The 17144-nt window shown below is 42.7% G+C and overlaps 1 protein-coding gene across 1 annotated transcript in view; it reads left to right on the top strand.

Moving 5' to 3' along the window:
- Window positions 1-14507, top strand: part of rufy2 (RUN and FYVE domain containing 2) — a 72432-nt gene extending 57925 nt beyond the window's left edge. The window contains exons 13-18 of the mRNA XM_063071484.1: window positions 3-122; window positions 5738-5867; window positions 8629-8723; window positions 8961-9009; window positions 13106-13183; window positions 13737-14507. Of these exons, the coding sequence (XP_062927554.1) occupies window positions 3-122; window positions 5738-5867; window positions 8629-8723; window positions 8961-9009; window positions 13106-13183; window positions 13737-13877 (613 nt within the window). The 3' untranslated portion in view covers window positions 13878-14507. The remainder of the gene's footprint in view (window positions 1-2; window positions 123-5737; window positions 5868-8628; window positions 8724-8960; window positions 9010-13105; window positions 13184-13736) is intronic.
- Window positions 14508-17144: the final 2637 nt, after the last annotated feature.

The raw sequence follows: 17144 nt of genomic DNA, 5'->3' as shown, positions 1-17144 counted from the left end.
AGATTGCAACAAGCGGAACGAGATCAGGAGACGGCAGAGAAGGGAAGCTACGAGTGCCGGCATGAACTGGGCAGCAAGGTGGAGACACTGCAACGAGAGAGTGACCAGAAGGAGCAACAACTGTAAGTATTTCTGTATATACGGGGAGAACGGAAGTAGAATGGCGTTCAGATCCAGCACTCTGAGATAAATGCACTTAATAATGTGCTTTCTGCACAATCCTTTCAAACATTGCCATGATCTCCAACCTGTACTGTCTTCTCTCAGCCTTTTCTCTGGCTCTTCAGCTTCCTCTTTTACCTGTGTCTTGCTACCCTCACATTTCTCATTTCTGTTTGCCATTTTCTGTCTCTCCTCCCTCCCTCCCTTTTCCCTGCGCTCATTCCCACCCCACACACATTCTTTTTTCTCACAGTCAACCCTCTGTCTGATGGGTCCCTTCTCTTTAACATCACACCCTGTTCAGTTGTCTGTCTAGATTTGCCTTCCATTTCAAACAAGAGAAAATCTGCAGATGCTGGAAATCCAAAGCAGCACACACAGAATGCTGGAGGAACTCAGCAGCCCAGACAGCGTATGTGGAAAAGAGCAAATAGCCAACGTTTTGGGCTGAGGACCTTTCATCAGGGCTGGAAAAAAGAGATGAGAAGTCAGAGTAAGGGGTGGGGGGGAGGAAGATGACAAGGTAGTAGGTGATAGTTGAAACTACGGCGGGGGAGATGAGGTACGAAGGTAAACTAGCCAAAAATATAAAGGAGGATAGTAGAAGCTTCTTTAGGTATGTGAAGAGGAAAAAATTAGTTAAGATCAAAATTGGGCCCTTGAAGACAGAAACGGGTGAAATTATTATGGGGAACAAGGAAATGGCAGACGAGCTGAACAGGTACTTTGGATCTGTCTTCACTAGGGAAGACACAAACAATCTCCCAGATGTAATAGTGGCCAGAGGACCTAGGGTAACAGAGGAACTGAAGGAAATTTGCATCGGGCACAAAGTGGTGTTGAGTAAACTGATGGGACTGAAGATTGATAAATCCCCAGGGTCTGATGGTCTGCATCCCAGGGTACTTAAGGAGGTGGCTCTAGAAATCGTGGACGCATTGGTAATCATTTTCCAATGTTCTATAGATTCAAGATTAGTTCCTGCGGATTGGAGGGTAGTTAATGTTATCCCACTTTTCAAGAAAAGAGGGAGAGAGAAAACAGGCAATTATATACCAGTTAGTCTGACATCAGTGGTGGGGAAGATGCTGGAATCAATTATAAAAAATGAAATAGCTGCATATTTGGATAGCAGTGGCAGGATAGATCCGAGTCAGCATGGATTTATGAAGGGGAAATCATGCTTGACTAATCTTCAGGAATTTTTTGAGAATGTGACTATGAAAATGGACATGGGAAAGCCAGTGGATGTAGTGTACCTGGACTTTCAGAAAGCCTTTGATAAGGTCCCATGTAGGAGGTTAGTGTGCAAAATTAGAGCAAATGGTATTGGGGGTAGGGTACTGACATGGATAGAAAATTGGTTGGCAGACAGGAAACAAAGAGTAGGGATTAATGGATCCTTTTCAGAATGGCAGGCAGTGACTAGTGGGGTACCGCAAGGCTCGGTGCTGGGACCGCAGCTATTTACAATATACATTAATGATTTAGATGAGGGGATTAAAAGTAACATTAGCAAATTTGCAGATGACACAAAGCTGGGTGGCAGTGTGAAATGTGAGGAGGATGTTATGAGAATGCAGGGTGACTTGGACAGGTTGGGTGAGTGGGCAGGTGCAGTTTAATGTGGATAAATGTGAGGTTATCCACTTTGGTGGCAAGAACAGGAAGGCAGATTACTATGTGAATGGTGTCAAGTTGGGAAAAGGGGAAGTACAACGAAATCTAGGTGTCCTTGTTCATCAGTCACTGAAAGTAAGCATGCAGGTACAGCAGGCAGTGAAGAAAGCTAATGGCATGCTGGCCTTCATAACAAGGGGGATTGAGTATAGGAGCAAAGAGGTCCTTCTGCAGTTGTACAGGACCCTGGTGAGACCACACGTGGAATACTGTGTGCAGTTTTGGTCTCCAAATTTGAGGAAGGACATTCTTGCTATTGAAGGAGTGCAGCATAGGTTCACAAGGTTAATTCCCGGGATGGCGGGACTGTCATATGTTGAAAGATTGGAGCGACTGGGGTTGTATGCACTGGAATTTAGAAGGATGAGAGGGGATCTGATTGAAACATACAAGATTAATAAGGGATTGGACACGCTAGAGGCAGGAAACATGTTCCCGATTTTGGGGGAGTCCAGAACCAGAGGCCACAGTTTAAGAATAAGGGGTAGACCATTTAAAACGGAGTTGAGGAATAACTTTTTCAGACAGAGGGTTGTGGTTCTGTGGTATGCTCTGCCTCAGAAGACAGTGGAGGCCAATTCTCTGGATTCTTTCAATAGAGTTAGATAGAGCTCTTAAAGATAGCGGAGTGAAGGGATATGGAGAGAAGGCAGGAACAGGGTACTGATTGTGGATGATCAGCCATGATCACAGTGAATGGTGGTGCTGGCTCAAAGGGCTGAATGGCCTACTCCCGCACCTATTGTCTATAAACCCGAAGAGGAGGTGAAGTAAAGAGCTGGGAAGTTGATTGGTGAAAGAGATAAAGGGCTGGAGAAGGGGGGAAATCTGACATGAGAGGACAGAATGCCATGGAAGAAAGGGAAGGGGGAGGAGTACCAGAGGGAGATGATCTCCTTTGCCTGCCCATCCCCTTCCAGCACTTTGTGTGGGTGTTGCTTTGCCTTCCATTTGTTTACTTCGCTGTATCTTCTCTAGCCTTTCTAGTAGACCTCATTCTCTCTAGTGTGTCACCCTATCTCACTCTCCCTTCTGCTCTTGTTCTCATTGTTTCTCTCTTAAAAGTGTCATTACTAAACTTTTGCCTGTATCATGACCACCACTTTAGTTGTGGTTCATTTTATTTCTGTGCTTTACAATCTGCCTTGCCCTCAGTCTGTCTCCTGCCTCTACTCTTTGCTCTCTCTCTCTCTGCCTGTTGCACACACTCTCGCACTCTCTCTCACACCCTCCCAACAAGTATAACAACTGGACTCTGGCCGTGTTGAGGGTCTCACTGTTTCCATGTCCCACCCTTCCCCAGGCTGTCTCATGTAATATAGTTTTACCTGTAAAACAAATTAATTTCCAGGCGTAATATCTTTTCTAAACAAGATAAACAAGCTGGTGGTTATTGAGTTGTACTAGCTTTTACTCTTCAGCCGTATGTTTATACTTCAGCCTGCAATGCACGAGACTGCCTTGTTGCCATTGGAGATTAAATTCAGGGAGTGTGGAGCTAACCTCTACCAGCTCTGAGCTAAACCTTCAAAACTCTGATTGGTCAAGACCTTATTTATTTGAGACGGACAATTTGTGATATTTTCTGTAAAGCCCCTCATGGCACACATTTAATGACTGTTTCATTACAACCTCCCCTGTTCACATCCCGTCAGATGTGCTCATTTTCAGAAGTGTTCAGTTTGATGGGTCTTTTGTCAGACACTGAAGTAAATTGTTTGGATCACTATTCCCACATTTTGTGTGTTCCTGGGAGTTAGCCCTTTTGAATGCAAACTTTGTATTGTGTAACCAAAATCCTCCTAGGGTTAAACTGAACAGGATTTAAATATTAGTTGTATTTTATTTTATTTAGAAATGCATGCAGAACAGGCCCTTCGAGCTGTGCCATCCAGCAACCCCGATTTAACCCCAGCCTAATCATGGGACAATTTACAATGACCAGTTACCCTACAGAACGTCTGTGGGCTGGGGACCACCCATAGAAAACTCGTGCATTCCACAGGGACAGCATACAAAGTCCTTACAATAGACAATAGGTGCAGGAGTAGGCCATTCAGCCCTGCCATTTACTGTGATCATGGCTGATCATCCACAATCAGTATCCAGTTCCTGCCTGATCCCCATAACCTTTGATTCCGCTATCTTTAAGAGCTCTATCCATCTCTTTCTTGAAAGCATCCAGAGACTTGGCCTCCACAGCCTTCTGGGGCAGAGCATTCCATACATCCACCACTCTCTGGGTGAAAAAGTTTTTCCTCAACTCCGTTCTAAATGGCCTACCCCTCATTCTTAAACTGTGGCCTCTGGTTCTGGACTCACCCATCAGCGGGAACATGCTTCCTGCCTCCAGCGTGTCCAATCCCTTAATAACTTTATATGTTTCAATAAGATCCCCTCTCAGCCTTCTAAATTCCAGAGTATACAAGCCCAGTGGCTCCAATCTTTCGACATATGACAGTCCTGCCATCCCGGGAATTAACCTCGTGAACCTACGTTGCACTCCCTCAATAGCAAGAATGTCCTTCCTCAAATTTGGAGACCGAAACTGCACACAGTACTCCAGGTGTGGTCTCATCAGGGCCCTGTACAACTGCAGAAGGACCTCTTTGCTCTTGTACTCAATTCCCCTTGTTATGAAGGCCAGTATGCCATTATCTTTCTTCACAGCCTGCTGTACTTGCATGCTTGCTTTCAGTGACTGATGTACAAGAACACCTAGATCTCGTTGTACTTCCCCTTTTCCTAACTTGACTCCATTTAGATAATAATCTGCCTTCCTGTTCTTACTACCAAAGTGGATAACCTCACATTTATCCACATTAAACTGCATCTGCCATGCATCTGCCCACTCACCCAGCCTGTCCAAGTCACCCTGCATTCTCATAACATCCTCCTCACATTTCACACTGCCACCCAGCTTTGTGTCATCTGCAAATTTGCTAATGTTACTTTTAATTCCCTCATCTAAATCATTAATATATATTGTAAACAGCTGCGGTCCCAGCACTGAACCCTGCGGTACCCCACTGGTCACCACCTGCCATTCCGAAAGGGACCCATTAATTGCTACTCTTTGTTTTCTGTCAGCCAGCCAATTTTCAGTCCATGTCATTACTCTGCCCCCAATACCATGTGCTCTAATTTTGCCCACTAATCTCCTATTATCAAAGGCTTTCTGAAAGTCCAGGTACACTACATCCACTGGCTCTCCCTTGTCCATTTTCATAGTTACATCAGTCAAGCACGATTTCCCCTTCGTAAATCCATGCTGACTCGGACCGATCCTTTTCTGCTATCCAGATGTGTCGTAATTTCATCTTTTATAATTGACTCCAGCATCTTTCCCACCACCAACATCAGGCTAACCGGTCTATAATTCCCTGTTTTCTCTCTTTCCCCCCCCCCCTTCTTGAAGAGAGGGACAACATTAGCCACCCTCCAATCCACAGAAACTGATCCTGAATGTACAGAACATTGGAAAATGATTACCAATGCGTCCACGATTTCTAAAGCCACCTCCTTAAGTATCCGAGGATGTAGACCATCAGGTCCCAGGGACTTATCAGCCTTCAGACCCAACAGTCTATCCAACACCATTTCCTGCCTAATATAAATTTCCTTCAGTTCATCCATTACCCTAGGTCCTTTGGCCACTATTATATCTGGGAGATTGTTTGTGTCTTCCCTAGTGAAGACAGATCTAAAGTACCTGTTCAACTCGTCTGCCATTTCCTTGTTCCCCATAATAAATACAGCGGATGCCAGGATTGAACTCTGAACTGCCAAGTTGTAGTGGTGTTGCGCTATCTGCCACTCTACCGTGGCCCCCTTGTATTGTGTTTGTGCAGATGTAGGTCTGTTTGATGCAAACGGATGATTTGTGAACTAACAGGATCCAACTGGAAACTGATTTGAAGATTGAGAAGGAGTGGAGAAGAGCGTTACAGAATGACCTGAAACGAGAGAGGAACACCATCTCGGAACTGAGAGCACAAACCCAGCAACTCAGCGCCCTGAAGAAGGTACCGGAAACACAGGTTTCACTCCCATTTTTGGTGTCCCAAAGTCCACAATTATCCGGCAGTGTGAGATTGAAAGCAGGGCTTTGACATTGACAATTCCTCTGTCCAAGCCATTTTCTCATGTTATTGATTGCCATGTCTTGCATATGTTGGTTAGTCTACAGTTGATATATTGCTGGTGTATCCATGTCTCCTAGTATTTTTCTTACTGTTAGATGATATTTCAGTTTATTGTTACAACCTCTGGGAATCTCTCTTGTGTCTCCCTCACTCCCCCGTGTACCCATTCAACCTCAACTCACACTCCCTCCTGCATTCTCCATCTCTGTATCACTTATGACCATTTTCTCCCTCTTTTGCTCTCACCCTTGTCCCTTCTATTTATTTCCTATCTGCTTATCTCTCCCTCACTTTCCCATCTATTTTTGTGTGTCACTCTTCCTATTCCTGTCTGTGTACTCTCACCTTTGCGTAGCCAGCTCTCTGTCTCTCTCTTTCTTTCTCACCCTGACTCATCTCAGTGGCTCTCTCATTTATATTTCCTGCCTCATTCCTCTATTTTTTGTATCAATCACTCCTCCTTAATATCCACCTGCCACCCTCCCCCCTCCATCTCTCCCTCCATTCCACCCCATCCTTGCCACTTTCTTGTTCTCACTCTGTGTCCGCTCTTTCTCCTCTCTCCTCTCTCCCTCTGCCTGTCGCAGTATAGTAACACTTTGGCCACTTTGTGCTACAGTGGACTTTTTTGTGTTCTAATTGTGTTTTCTTGGATCAGTTTATATACTTAATGCTCTTCCTATTGAACATTGTGTAGCTGGCACAATGTGCCTGTGAATCTGCATCTGAGCACTGGATGGTTAGATTGGTGTAATCATCCACACCAATATGGCAACGCTCATGGGCTGCCCCCAGTGTATCTCAGTCTGTGTTGGTCATTGGCGCAGTTAACGCATTTCACTGTATGGTTCGACATGCATTGACAAATAAAATTAATCCTCTAATATTTTATCTTGCCTCCCACACTATAAGCTTTTACTTTCTGTAGTAATTTTCATTTGGTATCTTATGATACGTCATTTTGTTCATTTTTATCCACGACACATTACCTTCTCCTAGAAATTGGTCAAATATGATGTCTTTGTCTTTAATAACTGCTTCTAACATTTTCCCTGTGACAGATGTTAAGCAAATTGGCCTGTAATTTCCTGCTGACTCCCTCCCTTTTAGAATGCTTCATTTGTTATTTTCAGATCTAATGGAACCTTTCCAAATCTAGGAAATATTGGATAATTAAACCAATCCATCAATGATCTCTGTCACTCTCCCTTTTAAAACCAGGGATGAAATTCATCAGGACCTGGAGATTGTTTGCTGCACTCTTCTAGTTTCTCTGTTCCATTGCCTCGTGATTGTATTGTTACTGATTTTCCTCCTCCCTGTTTATTTCATCTGCTTTCTATTTTAATTCCACAGACTCACTGGCTATACAACCAGCGCTTGTTTTGTTAACTACTTAAAGTACCTTTAGAATTCTTTATTCTTCAGAATTCTCTTAATAAAATTGTGTTTGTTTTTACTCTCTGGATTGCTTTATCACATGCTCTGTCTTTTCTTTCCGTATTAACATTCTTCTAATCTTGGCTTTCCTCGCTGTTGCTGTAATCCAGGATCATTCCTCCCTGATTCCCTCTGGCTTCTGGTCAGATTCTGTCTTACTCCTTTTTCTGGTGCTCACTGGCAATCCCATCCCTAATTGCTATAGTGGAGGTACCAGCCAATCTGGTACCTCCACTGTGCTGTTGGGAAAGTCCACGAGTTAGAACCAGCAAAAGGACCTGCCAGTAGTCTATAAATGCATTGACTCCTACAGTTACCTGGTCTTCACTTCTTCCTCCCCTGTCTATTTTCCTATCCATCCCTCAACCACACATTCCTCCCACTGGTTCCCCGCCCCATCTCCTACCCATTATTCCATGCTCTAATGTCCTCTCCTGTCAGGATTCATCGCCTTCAGTGATGTGTTCACCAGCAACTTTGATGTGTGTTGCCTTCAGCTCTTTGTCATTTCCACCTATCACCTCCCAGCTTCTTGCATCATTCACTGTCTTGTCTCCTGTCTGCCGTCTGCTGTTGTATCCTTGTGAGAATGCCTGCGTTTTGAAACCACCAAGTTTAGGAATGAAAATACTTACAGATGAGTTTCAACTTGTGGAACAATAACTTGCTACTTGCAAGTAAATTTTGAATTGTACATTCAAACAGTAAGATGGCATTGATGAAGTTAAAGCTAATATGGGTTCACGACTGCTGTGTAGCCTCAGGATCTGCGAGCTATAGAGCCTCTGGTTGTTCTCTAACCACGGCCCACAGGGCCAAATTAATGGCCACAGCAGCGAATGAGGTCCTAGTTCATGTTCTAGCTGCTACCTGAAGGATCAGTGCATTACCCACTGCAACCTCCAGTGTTACCATTTTCTCTCATTTAACATTACCATGTTGGTGTGGATTCTGGAACAGCGTGGAGTTAAACTGAAGGCCAGTGTGTGACGTTCATAAGTCCATTCTCCATTATCCCCCTGTGTGAAGGAGTGCTCCTATCAGGTTCTCTGTATTTTCTAGTGTTCTCAAAGAGAGTGGGAACTAGATGGTGCAGGTGTTCTGTAGCCAATAAAAAAAAGATTTTTGTAAAGATGTGACAGGTAAATAACATCCCAGAGTCATTTCAGCCTGATCTATCTGTTCATTATGTGCTTCCTAGGAATTCCTCGGATTACAAGAAGAGAATGGACAGCTTCAGAGGATTTGCAGTGACCAGGAGCAGGCACTGCAGGAGCTGGGCTACAAACTCAGCGAGTAAATCACCCCCCTCGTCTCATTAATCTTTCTGTTGGATCATTGGTACATTTGTCCCCACTACCTACCCCCAGACCCATCAACAGCATTCACTGTAGGCAGGTGATATGCGTGCATGTTGTAGATGGAGGGAGAAGTGGTGGGAGGGCTGCGATGGTGCTGTGGGTTGTATTTAACAATTTATCTGGGTACAATCAATTTGTAATATTTACTTTGGGACTCAATCTTTTCACATAGGTCAAAGCTCAAAATCGAGACCATTAAAGAAGCTAACAAGGCCTTGCAGGTAATTTATAAAGAATACTAGTGTATGTCACCATTTTGGTTGGTGGTCATGATGTGCTGCTTTATAAAGTTATATTCCTTGCATATAGAACAGTGTAGCACATGAACAGGCTCTGTGGCTCACAGTTCTGCCAAACTAATTAAACTAGTAATCAAGATGCATAAGAAAACGAATCCCTTCCACCTACATAATGTCTATATCGCTCATGTGCCTCTTAAGTGCCTTTATCGTATTTGCCTTCACCACCACCCTACACTCCCTGTGGCTTCATCTACACCTGTAATCCTGAGGGCTTTTCTTTGAATGGAATCAAGCTGGCTGAGGACACTCTGTGAGGCATTCATCCATGATAAGTAGGCATACTCCATGATACTTTGTACCTAGGCTTTGTAAACCGCGGCTCTGCCCTCTGTCTAGTTTGGATGCTGCTTTCTGCAGTGCTCCAAGCCTTTGTCCAGCCTTGTTTGAAATAGTGGAAAGGTATTTATCCCACACCAACTTGCTGTCAATATTAACACCAAGGATTACTAGCTCCTTCTTTAAATCCAGCTTGCAGTTCCCAAAATACAGATTGGGGTTAGATGGATTCCTCTTCCTAGACATCACCATCACCTTGCAGTTAGTAGACTCAAAGGTGACATTCCAGTCGTCTACCCAGGCTTTCATCCTGTCAAGATCCCTGTTCAGGCTTGCTGCCACTGTATTACTCTCTCCTGCTCTAATTGGTGCAAATTGCATGGCCATATACTTACTGTATTCCACCTGCCACTTCACACATTCTACTAATCTGTCTAAGTCTTTTGTAGCCTCCTTGCTTCCTTAACACTACTTAACCCCTCCACCTATCCTTGTATCATCTACAAACCTGGCCACAAAGCCATCAGTTCCATCATCCAAATCATTGAAATACAATGTAAAAAGTATGGTCCCAACATCAATCCTGCAGAACACCACTAGTCATCAGCAGCCAATTAGAAATGGCTACTTTTATGCCCAAGTTTTGCCTCCTGCCAATCAGCCAGTGCTAAGCAAATTCATGTGTGATACCTTGTCTTAAGTCCTTCTGAAAATCCAAGTGCAGAACATACACCAATTCTCCTTTGTCTATACTGCTCGTTATTTCCTCAACTAATTCCAACTGATTTGTCAGGCAAGATTTCCCCTTAAGGAAACCATGTTGACTTTGGCCCATTTTATCATGTGCCTCCAAGTTCCCCCAAAACCTCATCTGTAACGATCAATTCCAACATTTTCCCAACCAGTGAAGTCAGACTAACTGGGCTATAATTTCCTTTCTTCTGCCTCTCTTCGTTCTTGAAAAGTGGAGTGACATTTGTAATTTTCCATATCTCTGGAACCATACCAGAATCAATTGATTTGTAAAAGATCATTACTAAGGTCTCCACAGTCTCTTCAGCCACTTTTCAGAACAGTAGCGTGTATAGCATCTGGTCAAGGTGACTTATCTACCTTCAGATCTTTCAGTTTCCAAGAACTTACACTTCTACCCCCACACAGAATAGAACTTCCTGCATACTGCTAGTGTCTTCCACAGTGAAGACTGATGCAAAATACTTAATTCAGTTTATCTGCCATTTCCTTGTCCCCCCATTACTACCTCTCCAGCATTATGTATCAGAGAAACATTTGGTATCCTCTTTAATATTATTGGTTAGCTTACCTTCATATTCCATCTTCTCCTTTGAGTTTTTAAATTTTGCTCTGTTATTAGCCTCTCCTTGCCAGCAGTCTCAAAACACACTACCTCATCCTCAGCACTATCAGTCCAGTTCCCTTCTCTCTGCCAAATTAATTTAAACCCCCTCCAACAACTCTAGCAAATCTGCCCCCAGGATATTAGTCCCCATCAGGTTCAGGTGTATCCTGTCCTTTTTGTACAGGTCATACCTTCCCCAGTGACAATCCCAATGATCCATTAATCTGAACCCCCAGCCCTCTATACCAGTTCATCAGCTACACATTCACATGCCAAGGCATCCTATTCTTGCCCTCACTGGTGCATGGCACGGGCGCAATCCAGAGATTACTACACTGGGCCTCCAGTCAGCATTCTACGTAGCTCCCTGAAGTCTCTCTTCAGGAGCTCCTTACCTTTTCCATCTATGTCATTGGTACCAATATGCACCAATGCTACAGACTTGATCTGAGACATCCATAATTAGGAAAAGGGGAGGTGCAACGAGACCTGGGTGTCATTATACACCAGTCATTGAAAGTGGGCATGCAGGTACAGCAGGCGGTGAAAAAGGCGAACGGTATGCTGGCATTTATAGCGAGAGGATTCGAGTACAGGAGCAGGGAGGTACTACTGCAGTTGTACAAGGCCTTGGTGAGACCACACCTGGAGTATTGTGTGCAGTTTTGGTCCCCTAATCTGAGGAAAGACATCCTTGCCATAGAGGGAGTACAAAGAAGGTTCACCAGATTGATTCCTGGGATGGCAGGTCTTTCATATGAAGAAAGACTGGATGAACTGGGCTTGTACTCGTTGGAATTTAGAAGATTGAGGGGGGATCTGATTGAAACGTATAAGATCCTAAAGGGATTGGACAGGCTAGATGCGGGAAGATTGTTCCCGATGTTGGGGAGGTCCAGAACGAGGGGTCACAGTTTGAGGATAGAGGGGAAGCCTTTTAGGACCGAGGTTAGGAAAAACTTCTTCACACAGAGAGTGGTGAATCTGTGGAATTCTCTGCCACAGCAAACTGTTGAGGCCAGTTCATTAGCTATGTTTAAAAGGAAGTTAGATATGGCCCTTGTGGCTACAGGGGTCACGGGGTATGGAGGGAAGGCTGGGTTCTGAGTTGGATGATCAGCCATGATCATAATAAATGGCGGTGCAGGCTCGAAGGGCCGAATGGCCTACTCCTGCACCTATTTTCTATGTTTCTATGTTTCTATAATCCTGGCACCTGGGAGGCAGCATACCATCTGGGAGAATCCATAGAATCTCATATCTGTTCCTCTGGCTTCACCTTCACCTCTTCACCTCTCTTCTCTTCTAAGCCACAGCACTAGATTTAGTACCAGAGACCCAGTTACTACGCCCTCCACATCCACTAGTAAATCGTCCCCCTCAACAGTATCTAAAATGCTATACTTATTGAGGGGAACAGCCTCAGCGGTACTCTGCACTGGCCATGTATTTCCCTTCCTTTTCCTAAGTCACCCAGTTACCCGTCTCTTGTAACCTACTTTCCTGTAGCTCCTATGACCTTCTTCTCACTCTCCCGTATTACCTGAAGCTGCAGCTCCAGCTCCTTAACATGTTCTGAGGAGTGGCAGATTGGTGCACCTGGTGCAGAGAACTGAATTGACTATTTCTTACATCCTTCACATACATGAGTTAAAAAATGTTTACATTACATCTCCGTCTAAATGTGCAATTTATAATAAATAGTTTGTACAACAGGAGTGTCAATATAACAGAAATATAATTGTGTCAGCATGATTTAAGCAGTCTTATGGCCTGGTGGAAGCTGTCCTGGTGGAGCCTGTTGGTCCTGGCTTTTATGCTGTGGTACCATTTTATCCATTGATTAAGAACAAAAAGAATTAACCCCTTCATTCCTGGGATCATTCTCAAATCTCTGGACATCCAATGCCATCACATGTTTTCTTAAATATTGGGCCTAAAACTGCTCACAATACTCCAGATGTCATCTGACCTACGCCTTATAAAGCCTCAGCATTATGTCCTTGCTTTTATATTCTAGTCCCTTTGAAAAGAATGCTAACATCGCATTTGCTTTTACTACCAAGCTAACTTGCAAGTTAACCTTTAGGGAATCCTGCACTAGTACTTTCAAGTCTTTTTCTACCTTCAATTTCTGAATAGTCTTCACTTTCATTTCTTCTTTCTTCCTCTTTCCTTTGAGGTGATAATCAGAGAACAAATTCCTTCAACGCAAAGTTAGCTGAAATATCACTATCGCTTAATGTGCTTCATCCACAACAGTTCAACTAAGAATTTCTGGTTGAGGCAACTAAACATGACATTGGCTGAACCTTCTCTTAAGGCAAAATGCTGATACTCGGAATAATGATTTGTTAACTATTGTGTTTCTGTCTCCAGGGTTTGGTGTGGCTGAAAGACAGAGATGCTGCCTGCTGTAAACTGTGTGGAAAGGAGTTCTCCATCAGTACAAGGAAGGTACACAACATGTATTGGTAGAGTAAAGCTACATTGGAGTGCAAATCATGAAATGAGAGCAAGGAAGTTCAAGGTTAAAGTCAAGTAGTACTTCTTGTCACGAGATCTTGAACATTATTACCCAGAATGTTGGAGAACATTAAATAGTGACACTGGCAGAAAGAAGTGGAACAAAGCTGGGATGAAAATGTTATCATCCAAACACTGCCTACAAATCCAAAGCTGTATCAACTCACTTTCTGCTGCTGACATGTTATCAATTCATCACTGCCAGCAACTTGGTCTTCATTCTTATTTTGACATTCCTCTTATGGTGTTGCTCCTCCATTTATCCTTTGTGAGGGCTTATGAAGGTTGAACCCTTTTCTATCACAAACTGACACCAGTCCATCATTGCTCATTAGCTTTGTGCTCTGCATTCCAGAATGGCTAAACTAAGGATGGGTGCACATCTAATTATGTCTCATCAACAGTGATATAGAGCATGTTGCTGAAATAATTACATAACAGTGGCAGTGCAGCACTAACTTAGCTTATTTTTTTATCTTTTTAGCATCACTGCAGAAACTGTGGGGAAATCTTCTGCAATGCCTGCTCTGATAATGAGCTGCCTCTTCCTTCCTCTCCAAGACCTGTGCGTGTATGTGACACCTGCCATGCACTTCTGCTGCAGCAGTGTTCATCCAATACCTGAGCACTTACACTGCAGCTCTCATACTTTAGGCCTAGTAGCAGGAGGCAGCATTGGTCTTTATAAAGTCTATGCCAATCTCCATCAAATATGAAGAGCGGATGGGATGGGAAAAATGGTATTTTCTTTATCATGATCAGACAGTCTTATCTGCCAAATGCAGCTTATTCAGGAACCAACTAAAAAAAACATTCACCTTGTTAATTTGTAATCACACTATCTATGTAATTAAAGTTAATCACTCACTAATACAATATATTTTGAAAGATGAAATTTTGCTGCTTTTCAGTTTATTCATGGAGGACCAGGTATGATTTTTTTTGTTCATTGAAATCATCTGATGATTATAATGTGAAGACTAGTATTCATTAGTATTAAAATCAATCTTTTGGAGAACAATTTAATCATTGTTTTATAATTGTGTAATAGGTTTTGTTACTTACACACATGAGAATTGCTTTAATTCATGCATAGCCTGTGGATGATGATGGCAAGACCACCTTTTCATTTCTATTAACTGCAATAAGTATTTGTTTACAATAGAAATAGAAAATGCTTACGTTATTATTGTAAAATTTGGCATGAATGAGTACGGTTCATAAGGGATGAGGGTATTGGAATAATTCAGCCAAACCTAGACTAGATTTGTTAGTTCCTGGATCTCAGACTCAGCATTGAAGGCACAGAGTTGATCCGAGGAATAGGAATACACTGGCAAGTTTATTGCCTGCCAAGTGAACCATACAAAGGTTTCCTGCCAAAGTGCTCTATGCTACTGTTTTTGGAATTGTCCTACAGACTAAGCCAACACTGTTGTCCATATTCCTACCAGATTTTGGCAATCTGTTTCAGTTGGAATTGGTGCATTGCTATACACCAACATAGAAAAGTAGCTCTGAGATGTCCCCAACATTGGATTCTGATCCCATAAGTCTCAAAACATCTGGTCAAACATATGTAAGTAAACCCACTATCATTTGCCATCATTTTGCTGAGAAGCTTCCTCTTCTTACTAAACACCTGGAAGATAACAAAACACAATGCACAGTAGGTGGAGCACGTAATCATCTACTGAAAAAGGTAGTTGAACCTGGTGACCATAACTGCCAGAGGCGGTGAAAGAACAAAATTTTATTCTTAGTCATTGCAGCCCTCTCACAACAAACATTTGTTTCATGTTTGAAGAGCTGTTTATTGTGGGGTAGCAGTACCAATGAGCAAAATGTTATACTGTAACCCTTCATCCATCATTTTCTTCACAAGCCAGGAAGCTGTGACCTAAAACTAGATGAATGAATCATGCAATAGGCAAGGCTATCCGCAACCCAATCCATACCCTAGTTATCTGGTTTGCTTTAAAGCATGATTGAACCCGTTAATGCAGCATATTATGCAGTTTGGTCAGGAAAGCAGCGGGAAGATGAATGATAATTATAAACAGTGCCTATAAAAAGTATTCACCGCCCCCTTGGAAGTTTTCATGTTGAATTGTTTTACAACATAGAATCAAGGTATATTTAATTTGGCTTTTTTTGACACTGATCAACAGAAAAAGTGTCAAAGTGAAAACAGATCTCTACAAAGTGATCTAAATTAATTACAAATATAAAACAAAAATAATTGATTGCCTATTTATTCACCACCCTTTAATATGACACACCAAGTCATCACCAGTGCAGCCAATTGCTTTTATAAGTCAGTTATTTAAATAGAGATCTGTTTTGGAGACCTGTGTGCAGTCAAGGTGTTTCAATTGTATCTGGAAGGTCCAACTGCTGATCAGTCAGTATCCTGGCAAAAACTACATCATGAAGACAAATGAACACTCCAAGCAACTCCATGAAAAGGTTATTGAAAAGCACAAGTCACAAGATGGATACAAGAAAATTTCCAAATCACTGAATATCCTGTGGAGTACAGTGAAGTCAATCATCTAGAAATAGAAGGAATATATATGCCTAGAGCAGGCAGTCCTCAATAACTGAGTGACCTTGCAAGAAGTAGACAAGTGAGGGAAGCCACCAAGAGACCAATGACAACTCTGGAGGAGTTACAAACTTCCACTGGCTAAGATGGGAGAGACTGTGCATACAACAACTTGTTGGCAAGGTGCTTCAGTTGCAGCTTTATGGAAAAGTAGCAAAGAGCTGGACACTGTTGGGGGAAAAAAAAATGTAATCTTGGCTAGTTTGCCAGAAGGAATGTGGTAGTCTCTGAAGTCAGCTGGAAGGTTCTATGGTCTCATGAAACCAAAATTGAGCTTTTTACCCATCAAACTAAACACAATGTTCAGCATAAGCCCTACAATCCCTACTGTAAAGCATGGCAATGGCTGTGTCGTGTGGGCATGCTTCACTACAGCAGGCCCTGGAACATTTATGAAGGTGAGGGGGCAAAATTAATGCAGCAAAATACAAAATCCTGGAGAAAAAAACTGATGTGGTCTGCAAGGGAACAGCACTTGGGAGATTTATTTTCCAGTAAGACAATGTCCCCAAATAGAAAGCCAAAGCCATACAGGAATGGCTTAAAAACAACAAAGTTAATGTCCCGGAGTGGCCAAGTCAGGGTCTAAACCTCAATCCAATTGAGAAAAGAACTGTTCACTCACAATCCCCATGCAACCTGAGTTTGACCAGTTTTGTAAAGAATGGGGAAAGACTGCAGTGTCCAGATTGCAAGGCTGGTAGAGATCTATCCACACTCAAGGCTGTAATTGCTGCCAAAGGTGCAACTACTGAAAATAGGGAATACTTATGCAATCAATTATTTTGTTTTATATTTGTAAATTATATCACTTTGTAGAGATCTATTCCACTTTGACATATCTTTTTCTGTTGATCAGTGTCAAAAAAGCCAAATTAAGTCCACTGCAATTCAATGTAAAACAACAAAACAGGAAAATTTCTTGGGGGGGGGGATATGAGCTACATGAAAATCTCAAGTAATTAATAATCTGCCATGGAACTCACCTGTGAAAGTGGGAAAGAACTGTTGATGTTTCAGGTCAAATTCCTCATCATACACAAGTTCCTTCAGCAGACGGGTGGTTGCTCCAGGAGCTAATGCGAGAGCTAACATGACTTTGTCAAGGATAGCATTGTGCTAACCCCCATGCTCCTGTGCCACCCAAATCTGATTTAAATTCTTTGGAATAAAAAGTATATTGGAGAGCACAGGGTAATAGATGTGATATATATGATTTTCAGTTAACATCAAACATGGGAGACTGGTTTGAAGGGTTGGGGCCCATGGAACTGGTGGCAAGCT

Source organism: Mobula hypostoma, chromosome 19 (genome assembly GCF_963921235.1).
Source record: "Mobula hypostoma chromosome 19, sMobHyp1.1, whole genome shotgun sequence".
Classification (NCBI taxonomy): Eukaryota; Metazoa; Chordata; class Chondrichthyes; order Myliobatiformes; family Myliobatidae; genus Mobula; species Mobula hypostoma.
Note: the sequence above shows the minus strand (reverse complement) of the source record. Positions and strands in the feature narration are given on the sequence as shown.